Source organism: Mustelus asterias, chromosome 8, assembly GCF_964213995.1.
Source record: "Mustelus asterias chromosome 8, sMusAst1.hap1.1, whole genome shotgun sequence".
Taxonomy (NCBI): domain Eukaryota; kingdom Metazoa; phylum Chordata; class Chondrichthyes; order Carcharhiniformes; family Triakidae; genus Mustelus; species Mustelus asterias.
In genome coordinates, this window is record NC_135808.1 from 6361207 (window position 1) to 6378128 (window position 16922).

Here is a 16922-nt window from a genome sequence, read left to right on the forward strand (position 1 = left end):
ACTTTGGATCCAGTGATCATAATGCCATTAGTTTCAACCTGATCGTGGATAAGGATAGATCTGGTCCTCGGGTTGAAGTTCTGAACTGGAAAAAGGCCAAATTTGATGAAATGAGAAGGGACCTGGGAAGTGTAGATTGGCACAGGCTGTTCTCTGGTAAGGATGTAAATGGAAAGTGGGAGGCCTTCAAAGGAGAAATTTTGAGAGTGCAGAGTTTGTATGTTCCTGTCAGGATTAAAGGCAAAGTAAATAGGAATAAGGAACCTTGGTTCTCGAGGGAGATTGTAACACTGATTAAGAGGAAGAGAGAGTTGTATGAAATGTACAGGCAGCAAGGAACAGATCAGATGCTCGAGGAGTATAAAAAGTGCAAGAAGCTACTTAAGAGGGAAATCAGGAGGGCTAAAAGAAGACATGAGGTTGCTTTGGCAGACAGAGTGAAGGAAAATCCAAAGAGCTTCTATAGGTATGTTAGGAGCAAAAGGATAGTGAGGGATAAAATTGGCCCTCTTGAAGACCAGAGTGGTACACTGTGTATGGAACCAAAAGAGATGGGGGAGATACTAAATGGTTTTTTTGCATCTGTATTTACTGAGGAAACGGGCATGGAGTCTACGGAAATAGGGCAAACTGGTAGGGAGGCCATGGAACCTTTACAGATTAAAGGGGAGGAGGTGCTCGCTGTCTTGAGGCAAATCAGAGTGGATAAATCCCCAGGACCGGACAGGGTATTCCCACGGACCTTGAGGGAAGCTAGTGTTGAACTTGCAGGGGCCCTGGCAGACATATTTAAAATGTCAGTATTCACGGGGGAGGTGCCGGATGATTGGAGGGTGGCTCATGTTGTTCCGTTGTTTAAAAAAGGTTCCAAAAGAAATCCGGGAAATTATCGGCCAGTAAGTTTGATGTCGGTGGTGGGCAAGTTATTGGAAGGTATGATAAGGGATAGGATCTACAAATATTTGGATAGACAGGGACTTATTAGGGAGAGTCAACATGGCTTTGTGCGTGGTAGGTCATGTTTGACCAATCTATTAGAGTTTTTCGAGGAGGTTAGCAGGAAAGTGGATGAAGGGAAGGCGGTGGATGTTGTCTACTTGGATTTCAGCAAGGCCTTTGACAAGGTCCCTCATGGGAGGTTAGTTAGGAAGGTTCAGTCGCTGGGTATACATGGGGAGGTAGTAAATTGGATAAGACACTGGCTCAATGGAAGAAGCCAGAGAGTGGTTGTGGAGGATTGCTTCTCTGAGTGGAGGCCTGTGACTAGTGGTGTGCCGCAGGGATCGGTGTTGGGTCCATTGTTGTTTGTCATCTATATCAATGATCTGGATGATAATGTGGTCAATTGGATCAGCAAGTTTGCTGATGATACAAAGATTGGAGGTGTAGTGGACAGTGAGGAAGGTTTTCAAAGCTTGCAGAGGGATTTGGACCAACTAGAAAAATGGGCTGAAAAATGGCAAATGGAATTTAACGCAGACAAGTGTGAGATATTGCACTTTGGAAGGACAAACCAAAGAAGAAGGTACAGGGTAAATGGTAGGACTCTGAAGAGTGCAGTTGAACAGAGGGATCTGGGAATACAGGTACAGAGTTCCCTAAAAGTGACGTCACAGGTGGATAGGGTCGTAAAGAGTGCCTTTGGTACATTGGCCTTTATAAATCAGAGTATCGAGTATAAAAGTTGGAGTGTTATGGTAAGGTTGTATAAGGCATTGGTGAGGCCGAATTTGGAGTATTGTGTACAGTTTTCGTCACCTAGTTACAGGAAGGATGTAAATAAGATTGAAAGAGTGCAGAGAAGGTTCACAAGGATGTTGCTGGGACTTGAGAAGCTGAGTTACAGAGAGAGATTGAATAGGTTGCGACTTTATTCCCTGGAGCGTAGAAGATTGAGGGGAGATTTGATAGAGGTGTATAAGATTTTGATGGGTATAGATAGAGTGAATGCGAGCAGGCTTTTTCCGCTGAGGCTAGGGGAGAAAAAAACCAGAGGGCATGGGTTAAGGGTGAAATGAGAAAAGTTTAAAGGGAATATTAGGGGGGGCTTCTTCACGCAGAGAGTGGTGGGAGTGTGGAATGAGCTGCCGGATAAAGTGGTAAATAAAGTGGTAAATAAACATTTAAGAAAAACTTGGACGGGTTCATGGATGAGAGGGGTGTGGAGGGATATGGTCCAAGTGCAGGTCAGTGGGACTAGGCATAAAATGGTTCGGCACAGACAAGAAGGGCCAAAAGGCCTGTTTCTGAGCTGTAATTTTCTATGGTTCTATAAGAGTGGAAACCGTCTAAAACGCTGGGCTATTTCTCACCCGTTGTTTCCGCTGTCAGCCAACGGAGTGGGGGCGAAACCCGGGTCTTGGCAATTCTCATTGATCGCCGAGCGGGATGGGGTGTGAGTGGACGATCCGATATTTAGCTCCATTGCGGTTAATGGAATTGAAATACTGGCGTGGCGCAGAGCAGGAAGTCGGTGGGGTACCGCCCGTTTTGCTGCACTGGCCGAGACCCAGTTGACATTCTTTGTTCGCCCCCCAAACGGGCGTCTGTGATGGCGGGTAAGGGATAGACAAATCTGCCCTTTAAGTTTGTCTCGGTCATCCATCCACTCCCTCATTATCTCCTCCCCTCTCAACAATGCAATCTCCTCGCAAGAACAAAAAACGTTTATGTTAAAGGACCAATAAGGAAAGCTTGAGAGAATCCCTTTCCTGACCCCTCGGGTGATAGCAGTCAGTCCTGGAGAGGACGCTTTCGATGCTTAGTTGCAGCATCTGCCTACCGACCCAGGCAGTGGAAGGCTGCAAACGGGGGAGGGGGGCGGGCGGGGGGGGGGGGGGGGGGGGGGGGAGGGGGGGAAGAAATTGAAGTGAGATAACCTGTCTCGCTGTCATTGCAATAAAGTCCTTGACGCTGCCTAGAATGTACTCGGAGCAAGGACAGCAGGTCAGGAATTGGCATTTTCTTTAGCACATGTCTTAAATTGCCACGGTGAAGTGGGCATGTTGGTGAGAACTCACCAGGAGACTAAATCCGAATGTCATGTCCCAGACAGCTGCAGTGGAATTAATACGTGGGAGTTTCCTTCCCGTCCGCATGATTTGGGCGGACCAGTAGCGGAAAATCGCAAGCAACGGCAGAGCCGAAATATTCGCCTGGAGGAAGTTTACACCTCCAGTCAGCAAAATGCAATACGTTTATCTTTTCATTTTAGGAAATGTTGTAACATTACATATTGTTTCAGTAGAAAGACCTTTGAAGGTTACTCATTGTATATCTGTGTCAAATGAAATTCTTTAAATGTGCTAATTTCCCTGAAATAATGGGATAGCAAATATGCAATGAGGTCTTGTGGCTCAGTGGGCAGCGCTCCTGTCCCTGAACTAATAAACTCTCGCTTCGAATCTCACTTGAGGACTTATTACGCCTTCCAATGCGCTCATGGCAGGCAGTGGGAGCAGGGGTGCTTTGCTTGCTGTGGAGTGGCGACTCTCAAACTATGGCGGACAAGCCGCGGCTACGTCTGAGCAAATCAAGCGCACTTTGGTCTAAATAACGCAGGGGATTCGCACTAACGTCTAGGAAAGTGCAAGAAATAGCTGGCAAGTCACCCAACTTTTGCCACCGACCTTTTTGAACTAACTTTAATGATAATTTTAGACTGAGATTTGGAATTATTGTCACATGTACCGAGATACGTTTGCGTGCTATCCATACAACACATACAATACATAAGCACATAGAGCAGAATGCAGAATGTAGCGGCACAGCTACCGACAAGGTTCAGTATCTGAGAGATCCGTTCAAAAGTCTGATAACAGCAGGAAAGAAGCTGTTTATGCGTCTATTGGGTGCTTTCAAACTTTTGTAACTCCTGCCCGATGGAAGAGGAAGGAAGTGAGTATAACCGGGGTGGGAGGGGTCTTTGATTATGGGGGAATTTCACAGTAACTTCATTGCAGTGTTAACGTGTGACTAATAAATAAACTTTAACTTTATGTTGGCTGCTTTCCCGTGGCAGCGGGAAGTGTAGACGGAGTTCATGGTTGGGAGGCTGGTTTGCGTGATGGACTGCGCTGCGTTCACAACTCTCTGTAATCTTAGCTTGCTGCCTCACTGATTTAGCTGGTTTACCCATTCATTAAGGGGGAAGACCTGCAATTTTTATAGAGGTCTGAATTGGATTGTCTTTGTTTACCTTCCAGCACCTTTCTGAACGCAATTAATAGCAGGGGGATTCCACCCCCTAGCGCCCGGTGCTGGGGAATGGAAAGAAGATAAGTCTCCAGTTGCTTAAAGAACAGGAACTGTTTCCATCACCCCCGCTCCCCTCAACCCCCTCCCCACAACCCCCTCCCCCCACACCCCCCTCCCACCCATCCCTCCACCCCCCCACCCCCACGCCCCACCCACCCCCCCACCCCCCCCCCGCCCCCCACTCCCCTCCCAACCCCCCACATCCCCCTTCCCCCACACCCCCTCCCATCCACCCCAATCCCCCCACCCCCACACCTCCCCACCCCCACATCCCCCCACCCCCACACCCCCCCTTCCCCCACACCCCTCTCTCACCCACCCCATCCCCCTACCCCCCACGCCCCAATTCCCCCCCCCCCTCCCCCACACGCTAGAGAAATCGCGAGATAAGCTCCAGCTCTTCGCCGGCAACCTCGCTGAAAGCTGCAAACTCATTGGGCAGACATCTTATCCAATGCCACCGTCGGGGAGAGCAGCCGGGGCGGCACCGAGCGCATAAGAAAAAGTGAATGTGAAGTTTGGGGCAGGAAGGAGCGAAGACCCGCCATGGCTTCCGGATCTTCAAGTCTAAGCTTGGGCGATGAGCTGAATTGTCCCATTTGTCTCGACATCTTCATTGATCCGGTTATGCCGGAATGCGGCCACGACTTCTGCCGTCAGTGTATCTTGCAGTGCTGGGAGAAAGAGAAGAAAGCTTTCTGCCCGGAGTGCGGGGAGGTGTTCCGAGAAAAGAATCTAAAAGCCAACCGGGCTCTGGGAGTCCTGTCGAACAAAATTCGCAGCTTGAACATCAGACAGACTGTGGAAACTAACAAAGTCTTCAACCCATACTGCGAGGAACATCAGGAGGAACTGAAGCTGTTTTGTGAAACCGACAAGAAATTGATCTGCGTGATGTGTCTCGATAGGAGAGACGGTCGGAGCCACAAATCCCACAACTTTATGCTGATTAACGAGGCGGTGGAAATTTACAAGGTAAAAGAGCGGCTGTTAAGCGGCACTTCGAATTTTAATTCGTCCTTTATTTCTAAATTAACGAATACCCTTTTCCCCCCTCCCTGCTGTTGTGACCATAGGACAAAATGAGGGGGAACCTGCAGGCTCTGAATCAGAAAAAAACGTCCATACAAAACGTGTTACTCAAACAACAGCAAAGCATCTCAGAAATCCAGGTAACTTGCCGCCCTGTGAGACTGCTCGGGTCCGCTTCTCTTGCGTTCCCTTCCCCCCAAGATTGCACGGTCCGCTGCCTTCTTTCTTGTTGCTGTTTTGCCACAGGAGCAGTCGAACATTTTGCAAAAGCACATCTCCGCGGAATTTACCAAACTGCGCACGGTGCTGGAGGAGAAGGAGCGGGCCTTAGCCAAGGAGCTGGGAGACCAGGAGGGGGACATTCTGAAGAAGATGGAGTCCAATCTCAGGGACATTCAGGAGCACCTGAACGACACCGAGGAGAAGTTAGTGAGCGTCCAGTCGCAGTTGAATCAGCAAGATGCCTTCTCCTTGCTCAAGGTAAGTTTTGATGGGAACTGTATGTCACACGCCACAGGAGCACAATAGAGGAAGTCGGGCAGGTATTGAAACGAAGCAACGTGAATATTTTTATGTATTGCTGTCGTTTTAAGTCATTATTTCTCTAATTCCTCCTCTGTTAGCTCACTGATGGCACACCGTGTTTGGAAATATGCAATAAATTAGTCCGACTCTACATTAGGGAGTTATTCGAACTAGACCGTGTCCCAGGACTCTTTCTGCTCCCTATCCTGCTTCGGGTGTATAGGAAATTCTGAGCGAGGGCGGTGGGTTTTATTCATCTCCTCGTCTCCAAATCCCCTTTTCCAAATCTGCAGACATCAAAGGCAGATTGTCCAGCGTCCGGCTTGAAGGTGCAAATTGTTAAAGGCTCCTTTGCTCGTCCCCAGCCCGTTGAGAAAGTCCTTTAGAAATTCCCCAACAATCACCAATCTCCCCTTTCCCACTGAGGCTATCCTCCACGTCCCCGCACCGCCCCCCCCCCCCCTTCACCACGCCCCCCCCCCCCCCACCCCCAACTCTGTAGCGACGACCGATTTTCTTGCTAGCAATCAAGCAATCTTTTCAAACCAGCAATAAAACAATCGTGATCAACCCGGCAGCGAGCTGCCATTTCTTCGAACGCAAGATAGCTTGGAGGGGAAGAATATAGATTTGAAATTCTCATTGTCATCCGCCGTAACTTCGGGGCAGTTCAGCTTCCATCTTCCCACCGACGTTACGGCGAGGAATTGGGCGGACGCTGAGAAAAGCTATACTTCCCTGTCCCCACATTCAATAAACCCTACCCAAGTCCCCAAATCCAATTCGATTGGCTTGTAAACCTTATCTCAGCTTTCCTCAGCTACAATGCTAGTTTTTGTAAGTCGGCCCCCGAGCCGCCACCTGTCTTTTAATACCAGGTTTATCTAGAATCCCTCGCCCTATGAGCGGCAGCCCTGAAATACCTACCACAGCTTTCCTGGGTTTCGGGGGGGGGGGGGGGGGGGGGGTACTTTAATGGCAGGATTTATTTCTCCTCGCATGGCACGGTTTTTTCCGACCCAAAGATGAACCGGAAACCCGGAAGGCCCCCTCCTCACCGAGCTTTCTACCTGTACTTCTTGCGAAATTAAGGCATCAGCTCCCAAGAATTTCCCTATATGTGACCTTGAAGTTCCTCTGCTCGGCTGAATTGGAATTGTATAACAACAGCGCTTTGCCGCAAAGGAAGGCGCCACGACCCATCTATTTGCGTGGTTGGAGTCATGAAGAAGGAACCCCACTCCACTATTCTGACATCTCGGCCCAGTATCTGCCTTAGATTCAAATGACCAGTTTAATGATTATGTTCACTGACCTTTGCTTGGCATAGAAAACGACTTTTAGTATGTTTACAAGGAAATTCATGCATTCATTGTTGTATATATTTGAATAGCCCAAGCAATAATTCTATTCATAGCTTTGAAATTGCTGTTGTAAATAGTGGTTGATGGCCGGTCAACTCAACGATGTACGATTAATCTGTTACTGGGATATATTTTTATCGGTCAATATCTCCTCTTGAATTAGCAGAGGAATGTCATGCCCGCTAATACCAACAGCAATAACAAATTTGAACCAGTTCTGATTGGAATAGATATCCACATATAGTTTGCTTGCATAACTGTGCTTCTATCTCTCTGAGTTGATGGGCGGGTGGTTTTCTCAAACAAAGCTGATAATTTCAATGATGCCCCATGCTCTATTGGGTTGCATGGTGCATCGCCTGCCATGTGTTGCAATCGCTATTGTGTACAAATGCTGCCAACTCCAATCTCTGTTCTCTTTATTTTAGGAGGATCCAGATAAGGGGAAGAGGTATGGATGACCACTTCATTGAATCTGTGTAGAAATTAGCACAGTTCCAAATTTTGCTACTTATTTTTCCGTTGCTAACGTTTCTCATTTCCATTGTTAGTGAAGGGAACTATCTGACGACAGTCACAGAAGGCAAACTCCCTCTGGGGTCGTTTAAAGGACCCATCCAGTACAAAGTGTGGCGAGATGTCATGGAGGTTATCAACCCTGGTAAGAAAATATTGTGTTGCCCATTAAACTGTCAGTGAGTACAATAAATTCAAGCATGATAAATTCAAGCAGACGTGGCAACAGAGATTGAACATGCCATTTTCAAACCTGTATTTTAACTTAATACAGGCAATTAAAGGACCATCGTGCAAGGACTCTCGGTAAGTAGAAGAGCGTAGGACAAAGGGGAAGCAAATGGAGGTGCAGTGGCCAAGTTTAAAGTATAGGAGCCTCTAGATTGCTGCAGACAGAAACACAAAAGGATCTGTGATGACATTTAATTGCACGGACCTTTCCGCAATTGGGAAATAATTAACTAGCTAACACGAAATAAGTATCTCTGCCACAATGCAAATATTGTATTGGCACGGCACAAAAAGAGGCAATTCAACCCATCGTGCCGATGCAGAATCGGTGAAAGATTCATTCAATTGCACTGCCTCGTCCCCCGAGCCCGACAATGTTTCCCCCTCCAATTTCCCTTTGACAATTATTCTTGAACCTGCTTCCATCATGCCTTTATGCAGAGCATTGCAGGTCACAGTAACTCACTCATTTCATTTTTTAAAGTCCCCTCTGGTGTTTTTTGTTCACTAGTTGCAAACAGATTCTCCCCGTTCCCACTTTCAAAATCCTTTCTGATTGTAAGCACCTCCCCCCCCCCCCCGCCCCCCTTCAACTACCCCTGAAATACCTCCACTCGAAAGAGAACAAAATGAACCGTCCTCTTCTCTGTGTAACTGAACTCCTTCATCCCTGGCACTGGATTGCTGGAAATCTCCTATTGGCCCTCCCTAAGGCCTCTTTGCTACAGTGGGCAGTACAGAACAGGACATACTATTCCAACTGGGTGTTTTGTAAAGGTTCAGCACAGCTGCCTTGCTTTGTAATCCATGCCTCTATCTATCAGGCAAAACAGGATATTGCATGTCGTCAACAGCTTGACGTGTCATCTTCAATGATGCCTATATATGCACCTTCCCCCAGATCTCCCTGTCACTGCACCCCCTCTGTAGATCGATGCCACTTCGTTTCTAATGCAGTTCCTATAAAATAACAAATCACTTCACCATGTTCAAATGCACCTTCCCATTTCACCTATGAGTATCACCACCTCTCACCACCCCCCTGCCCAAACTGTTCCACTCCACATTCTCCAAAAACATATCACTATCCCTTGTTAGCTGCACTTCTGAGTTTTCTCTCCATCAGAAGCGCTGACATCAATGCTTGGGGGTAAAACTCATCTTTGTTAATGGAACACAATATCCGGCTGCAATGTAAGACAGGTTGTTGATTCCTTTTCCTTCATTTCGCGTTAGGTCCCAAGGTTAATTTAACCTCAACCTGTACCATGGCATAAAACCATAAGACGTAGGAGTAGAATTAGGCCACTTGGCCCATCGAGTCTGCTCTGCCATTCAATCATGGCTGATATTTTTCTCATCCCCATTCTCCTGCCTTTTCCCCATAACCCCTGATCCCCTTATCAGTCAGGAATCTATATATCCCTGTCTTAAAGACACTCAATGACCTGACCTCCATAGCCTTCTGAGGCAAAGACTTCCACAGATTCACACTCCCTGGCTGAAGAAATTCTTCCTCTGTTCAGAAGGATCATCCCTTTAGCCTGAGGTTGTGCCCTCTAGTTCTAGTTTTTCCTACTAATGGAAACATCCTCTCCAGGTCTACTCTATCCAGGCCTCGCAGTATCCTGTAAGTTTCAATAAGATCTCCCTCATCCTTCTAAATTCCAACGAATACAGACCCAGAGTCCTCAACCATTCCTCATACGACAAGCTCTCCATTCCAGGGATCATTCTTGTGAACTTGCTCTGGACCCTTTCCAAGGCCAGCACATCCTTCCTTAGGTACGGCTTACAATACTCCAAATGGGGTCTGACCAGAGCCTTATACAGCCTCAGAAGTACATCCCTACTCTTGTATTCTAGCCCTCTCGACATGAATGCTAACATTGCATTTGCCTTCCTAACTGCCGCATGAACCTCCATGTTAACCTTAAGGTTAACGATGGCAGAGGAAAGAGTCCGGAAAAAAATGCTTTGTCCCCTCGATGACAGTGGAAAACAATAACGCTGAGAATACGAAAAGGGAATTTGTTAAATCAGCACTTACAAAACAATGGAACACAATTTGATGGTGATCAGGCAACTTGCTCTTCAGAATCTAAGGGCTGATGTCAAGTTCGGCCTCCTGTGAAAAGAGCCATGTGCAAGGGGTTTCCCTTTTTTTGTCACCTAGTATTGGACTCTCCATGCAAATACAACCTTCCAGCACCACCATCACCAACACCCCGCCCCCCCCCTCCCCCACCACCCTTTCCCCTAGTACATAATGTAAATTCGGTTCACTCTTTCCTTAGGCCCCCTCTAAGGTTGCTATTTTCCGATCAAACTTCACCGCGCTATGGGGCAACAAGTTCCACAAATTCACTACCCTCTGCGAGAAGTAGTTCCTCCTCATCAGTTTTTAATCTATCACCTCTCAACCTATACCTGTGACCCCTTGTTCTAGATTGCCCCACAAAAGGAAACATTTGGTCTACATTTACTTTATCAATCCCTTCCAAAATTGTATGTATATACTTCGATCAGAATCCCTCTCATCCTTCTAATCTTCAGCGAGTATAAACCCAAACTGTTTAATCTCTCCTCATACGTCAACCCTTTCATCCCCAGAATCAATCTGGTGAACCTCCTCCGAACTGCCTCCAGTGCCACCACACCCTTCCCCAAATAAGGAGACCAAAAGTGGACACAATAAGCGTAATCTGTTGTTGTCTGTGATACCCCAGCACCTAAATGATTTGGAGATCTACTATTTCCTGTAAGGCCGCCCAGAAAATCGGAGATGTGAGGTAGATTGTTTAAACCATTAGCCTGTCTTAAATGCGAACTTTGTGTCAGAGGTATGTGTTCAATGTCTTCCCAGTTCAGGATAAAGATAGGATTGCATTGTCTGAGGCACGAATTGATTGTTTTCTCAGATGAGATCTTGGACGCGACACGAAAGGTCCAGGGCGTCCTATTTTAACCAACCAAACGGCGCAAATGGGCCCTAAAATAGCTGTGCACGCCTTATTTCTCCTCTGTTTCCATCTGGTGCCATATTTTCTGGGCCCTCCTATCATGAGATGAAGACTTGGCCTGAATCAGTTAGGAACCGCACTCCAGCCTGCAAATGGGCGTCTGCTTGATGTTTTTTTCTCCTTCCTGTCGTTTACTGGACGAAGAATGCGTCCTTTATCCTGTTAAAGGTGCAATGAGGGAAGGCCAAAACTGTGAAAATAGATTTTTTTTAAAAGGTGTGATAAGGAATCCTTCTCAGGGTTCCAGAATAATACAGTGGACCACTGCCAAGTGGAATTCACCCTCTCCCAAACCCCAAACACTGTCTTCCTGCCGGCCGGAAGGCCACAAGCCCAGCTACTGGACTTGTCGCTATACGGCTGGGCTGGAGAGGCGACGTTGCGAGCGGACATTCGCTGGATGTGTGATGAGTGCTTGTGACATGTTGTTGAGGTCAAATGCCAGGATTCTCTCCCGCGCGTATTGGAAACATAGGAACAGGATCGTGCCATTCGGCCCGTTCAGCCTGCTCCGTCTTGCAAGCAGATCATAGTTTCGCAGAACGTCATAGAATCCCGACAGTAGAGTGCTCCATTAAGTCTGCTCCGACAAGAATCCCAATTAGGCCCTATCCCCGTAACCCCACATATTTAACCTGCTAGGCCTTTGACACTAAGGGGGAATTTTAGCATGGCCTATCAACCTAACCTGCACATCTTTGGAGTGTGGGTGCAAAGCAGAGCACTGGGAGAAACCCACGCAGACACGGGGTGAACGTGCAAACTCCACACAGACAGTCAGCCAAGGCCGGAATTGAACCCAGGTCCCTGTGAGGCAGCAGTGCTAACTACGGTGCCTATCTAAATGCCGTTTTCTCACACAGTTCCCATATCCCTAACTGTCTTAAATATCTAGAAATCAATAGATCTCAATCAAATATCCTCAATGGCTGAGACTGCACAGCCCTGCGGAGTAGAGATTTTCAAGGATTCATCCCCCTTGCCACCACTCGCCCCAACTCCTCCCCAACCAGTGAAATCTAAATGTAAATTCTAAACAGCCTCTCCCTTACACTGAGAAGTGTAAAACATTCCACCCATGGTCGGAGATAATATCCACAGCAAGTTGCTATTTTGAGAGAATAAGTAACTGCTTTACTGGACAGGAATCCTCCCTCAACTGATGCCTAAAATAGGAAGGGGCAGACCTCGACTTGTCCAGAAAGCAAATCGGGCGGTATCACATTTACGCCCCTTTCATTTCTCGCTCCGCAGCCTTTATCATTGGCCGCATCATACAATTCCTACAGTAGAGAAGGAAGCTATTCGGCCTGTCGAGTCTGCACTGACCACAATCTCACTCAAGTCCCATTCCCGTAACCCTCATTTACCCTACTAATCCCCCTGACAATAGGGTCAATTTAGCATGATCCGCCTAACCCTTACATCTTGGACTGTGGGAGGAAAACCACAGACACTGGGAGAATGTGAAAAAATCCACACAGTCTCCCAAGGCTGAAATTGAACCCAGGTCCTTGGTGCTGCCAGGCTGCAGTGCTAACCACTTTGCCATCGCGCCACAGTGGTTGGAATTTCCCATTGGGACACGTGATATTGGCCACCCGGCCCTAGAATCCTTTTGTCCCTCTTCCTTGTTATCAACACAGGAACAGTATAAAGTGAATCATTTGTCTCTTAAATAGCCAGAGTCCACTTGCAGAGGCAATAGCGCAGTTGGGGTGTCTGGCTAGCAGAGAATGAAATTGCTATTTGTAGAAAGCAACCATAAGACTGTACATTTACTCTGAGTTACTTTGATTGTGAAACACAGAAACGTTACGGTCATTCAGCCCATCGGGTCTGTATGGGCTAATAAAAAAGAGAAAACAAGAAAGTACTTGCTCATTTTAATCCTTTTTTCCAGCACCTGTACATTTGCAGGTTGTAGCACTTAAGATGCAAATCCAGGGGCCTATAAATGAGCTGAGCATTTTAGTCTTAAACATTAAATGAGGCAGTGAAATCCAGATGCCTATTACCCACTGGGGGAAAAAAATCCTAATGTCCTCTCGAATCGTTCTACCAATCATCTTAAATCTATGCCCTGGTAATTAACCCCTCTGAAAAGGGAAGCATGTCTTTCCTGTCTACATTATCTAACGCCCACATAATTTTATACACCTCAGTTAGGTCACCCTCACCTTCCTCTTTGGTCAGGAAAGCAACCTTCACCTTCATCGCTTTCTTTACAAAACTGCTCCTGAATAATCTATGACACAATGGTTAGCACTGCTGCCCCACAGCTCCAGGGACCCAGGTTCAATTCCAGCATTGGGAGGCTGTGTGGATTTTTCAAATTCTTCCTGTGTCTGTGTGGTTTTCCATCCACAGTCCAAGGATGTGCAGATTCTATGGATTGGCCCTTCGTGCGTAGGTTAGATGGATTAGCCATGGCAAATGTGTGAATTGACAGGGATATGGCGGTGGAGAGGGTCTGCGTAAGGGCATTTAAATGGTCATTGGATAAACATATGGATGATATTGGAATAGTGTAGGCTAGATGGGCTTTAGATTGGTTTCACTGGTCGGCGCAACATCGAGGGCCGAAGGGCCTGTACTGCGCTGTAATGTTCTATGTTCTATGCGTAAGATGCTCTGTCAGAGACTCAGTGTGGACTCAATAGGCCGAATGGCCTCTTCTGCATTGTAAGGATTCTATGATTCTATGGAACATTAAACTCAAGTTCTTTCCATAAAGAAAGGGAAACGTCTTTTGAAGTCATCCACATTGCTTCTGAGCAATGACAGTTTTGGATAGTCAGATAGTCAGGATAACCAGGATGTGTTCCCATGGCCTCCCACTGGAGCCCAGTAAGAAGTCTCACAACACCAGGTTAAAGTCCAACAGGTTTATTTGGTAGCAAATACCATAAGCTTTCGGAGCGCTGCTCCTTCATCAGATGGAGTGGAAATTGTGAGACTTCTTACTGTGTTCACCCCAGTCCAACGCCGGCATCTCCACATCATGACTCCCACTGGAGCAGCATGGAGGCACGGTGGTTCGCATTGCTGCCTCACAGCACCAGGGACCCAGGCTCGATTCACGGCTTGGGTCATTGTCTGTGCGGAGTCTGCACGTTCTCCCGTTTCTGAGTGGCTTTCCTCCGGGTGCTTTGGTTACCTCCCACAGCCTGCAAGACGTGCTGGTTAGGTGCATTGGTCATGCAAAATTCTCCCTCAGTGTACCCGAACAGGCGCCGGAGTCTGGCGACTAGGGGATTTTCACAGTAACTTCATTGCAGTGTTAATGTAAGCCTGCTTGTGACACTAATAAAATAAATAAATGTAGATTGGACAAGGGCGCAAAAAAAATAGAAAGACATTCTACTTAACACAATAAACCTCACTCGATTCTAAATTGTTGACAAACTATTTTCTTTCGTCTTCTCTCAGCACCTGCCGCCCTGACCATGGACCCGAGCACAGCCCATTCCCAGCTCGTTCTGTCCGAGGACAGGACCAGTGTCAAACTCGGAGACAAACAGCGGTCCGTTTCGGATACCTCGGAAGGGGCCGAACGCGAACTGAGTGTCCTGGGATCCGTAGGATTCGCGTCAGGGCGACACTACTGGGAAGTGAACGTGGGGAATAAAACATCGTGGGATGTGGGCGTGGTCAAAGACACCTTCCGCAAACGGGGTTCAAGGTCGGCACAAGAAGCCGGATACTGGATTTTTGGCATGAAAAACGGAAACGAATATTGGGCTTCCACGGCCAATCCCACACGCGTTTCCTTAAATGCGAAACCCAAGAAAGTTGGGGTGTACCTGGACTATGAGGGTGGACAGTTGTCATTCTACAATGCGGGCAACATGTCCACCCTCTTTACTTTCATTGACTCATTTAGTGGCAAAATGTACCCTTACTTCAGCCCTGGTTCGAATGAGGACAGGAAAAACACAGATCCTCTAATAATCAATCAAGTCAAAAATCTTTAACAACCATTGTCGTTATTTTTTACTCCCCAAGGCCGCATTTAGACGCTTTTTAATTTTCAAGTGTTATTTTATTTGGTGTAACAATCTCAATTGTTTCCGGTCGGTGTTGAAGGAATAGGCTGAGCGTGCAGGTCTCCAGGACCACGTTTCAATGTTACCTTTTGTACCATCATGTTAATGGGGTCGATGGACTAAGCATTTCCACACAGCCTCGCACCGATTCACAACAGAACCTGATTTCAACTCATGAGAGACCCCATTCACTTACACAGAGTGCAAATGTGACTATTTTCCTCCTCTATCACCTGTTGACGTTTACTTGCCTACCTGTACCGCTTTGCTCAAGTCTTCCTATTATACATCCTCACGGACGATTCATCCATGCCTTTGGTGGCAATTCTCTCGTTTTTCGACAACCCTTCGTCTGCATTACTCTGTTCTACTGCAACGCCTTGTTTGTTCCTCGTATCTCTACTGGTCTGCCACTCTGTGCATCTCCAATTCCCTTTTTTTCTATGATTATCTCTCGTGCTTTCTTTAACTATGGCGATGGCGTGTGATAGTTCATTTAGGGGGCCTGAGTTACTGCGGGAGGGGGCATTTCTACGACCATCTATGGACAGTGAGAGTAGAAACTCAATCCTTCTTTCCATCACATGGCTCTCCTTACCGCCTGCCATTGGCGCGTGTTGGAGGGCTTAACCTGGTTGTGATTCAACTTCTTCACCGTGTTATGACTGGAAGCAGCAGATTCCGTCTCAGAGATAAGGAGAGCCCCCCTTTGCGCCACGCCCCCCCCCGCCCCCCCGCCCCCCCATTCCTCTGCCTATACACTCTCCCAAACGTGCCCTTTCCCCCCAGTGATCTCCTAAAGGCTTCTCTTGCCACGACCAATTTCACCCAAACCCAACAGGACAATTTCCCGTGACAACTGGAAAACTCTAGACACTGCAGCTGTTTGCAGGGGCTAATGGATAAACTACACATGCTTCGCCTTCCTGCTACAGAAAGCTTCCAATGTTTAATATTACTGAATCATTAAAAAAATATATTATTATTATGAGACATCGAATGCAGGTATTTGCTGAGGTTAAGATGCGATCTCCGAAATTACACAGCCAGATATTAGCGTTGTGACAGTTACTTGACATTTTTCTTCCCAAGATTTTAGCATTGGTGCCAAAGGGATTCTGTATAAATAGGTCAATTGCAGAGACACTAATTTCAGTTCAACTCGAAATTCCAGCCATTTACATCCGGGGCCGATGATTTAGGCCCGCAGCGTTATTGCCATTGTTCAAGACATATTTTAATTTGTCGTTTTTAGTTGTTACAGGGATAGATTTACCTGAATTTCTCTGGTAACTGCGTTCTTAAGTATTGGTAAATATTGATTTTCTCCATATTTGCATAAAAAGGCAAAATATGTTCTTTTAGAGAGAATTGCCATCAAACGGTGCCATGTGGCACTCTGCAAAATATTCAATTGTAAATATTTGTCTAAAATCTGAATGGGTGTGTTTCTGATGATAGAAGCGATCAGAAACATTCTCAAAATTGTCATTTTGAACATTTAAGTGGAACGTCATGTCCATCATACACAGAGGAGATAATGATGGGGGTGGGCAAGTGCATTTTCAAACCTCACTTGTCCATCGTGAATCTAGCGCGATGCACAACGGCGCTGCTTTTCCATCCCGTCTGCTTCGATTCTCCTTTGAAGCCACCGTGCTTTTATAACGGGGAGGGACAGATGCCCTTTGGTCCTTATGCTCCCCCACGTCAAGAAATTGCAAAGAAAATTATTCAGGCATTGCAATAAGGCGGGTTATCAGTTAGCTAGAAAAAGAAAATGGATAAAAGAAAAACTTGACCGCGGAAGTCAGTGAAGGAACCAGACGGAGTGACACGCGTATTTTGTGACCTTTACCTCCTTGGAACTTTCTCAAGGGGAATACAAGTTTGTAGATAATGTGGATACACGCAATATCCCGAAA

At 46.8% G+C, this 16922-nt stretch overlaps 1 protein-coding gene across 1 annotated transcript; it reads left to right on the top strand.

Moving 5' to 3' along the window:
- The first annotated feature begins 4803 nt into the window (after nucleotides 1–4803).
- Nucleotides 4804–14925, top strand: LOC144497636 (zinc-binding protein A33-like). The gene is made up of 7 exons (XM_078219078.1): nucleotides 4804–5232; nucleotides 5334–5429; nucleotides 5536–5769; nucleotides 7607–7629; nucleotides 7730–7839; nucleotides 11188–11352; nucleotides 14381–14925. The coding sequence occupies exons 1-7, from the start codon at nucleotides 4804–4806 to the stop codon at nucleotides 14923–14925; spliced, it is 1602 nt and encodes a 533-aa protein (XP_078075204.1).
- Nucleotides 14926–16922: the final 1997 nt, after the last annotated feature.

Coding starts and splice junctions, on each gene's coding strand:
- LOC144497636 (XM_078219078.1), top strand. CDS start 4,804: ATGGCTTCCGGATCTTCAAGTCTAAGCTTGGGCGATGAGCTGAATTGT. Junction 5,770..7,606: donor ATGCCTTCTCCTTGCTCAAG/GTAAGTTTTGAT, acceptor TCTTTATTTTAG/GAGGATCCAGATAAGGGGAA. Junction 7,630..7,729: donor GATCCAGATAAGGGGAAGAG/GTATGGATGACC, acceptor TTCCATTGTTAG/TGAAGGGAACTATCTGACGA.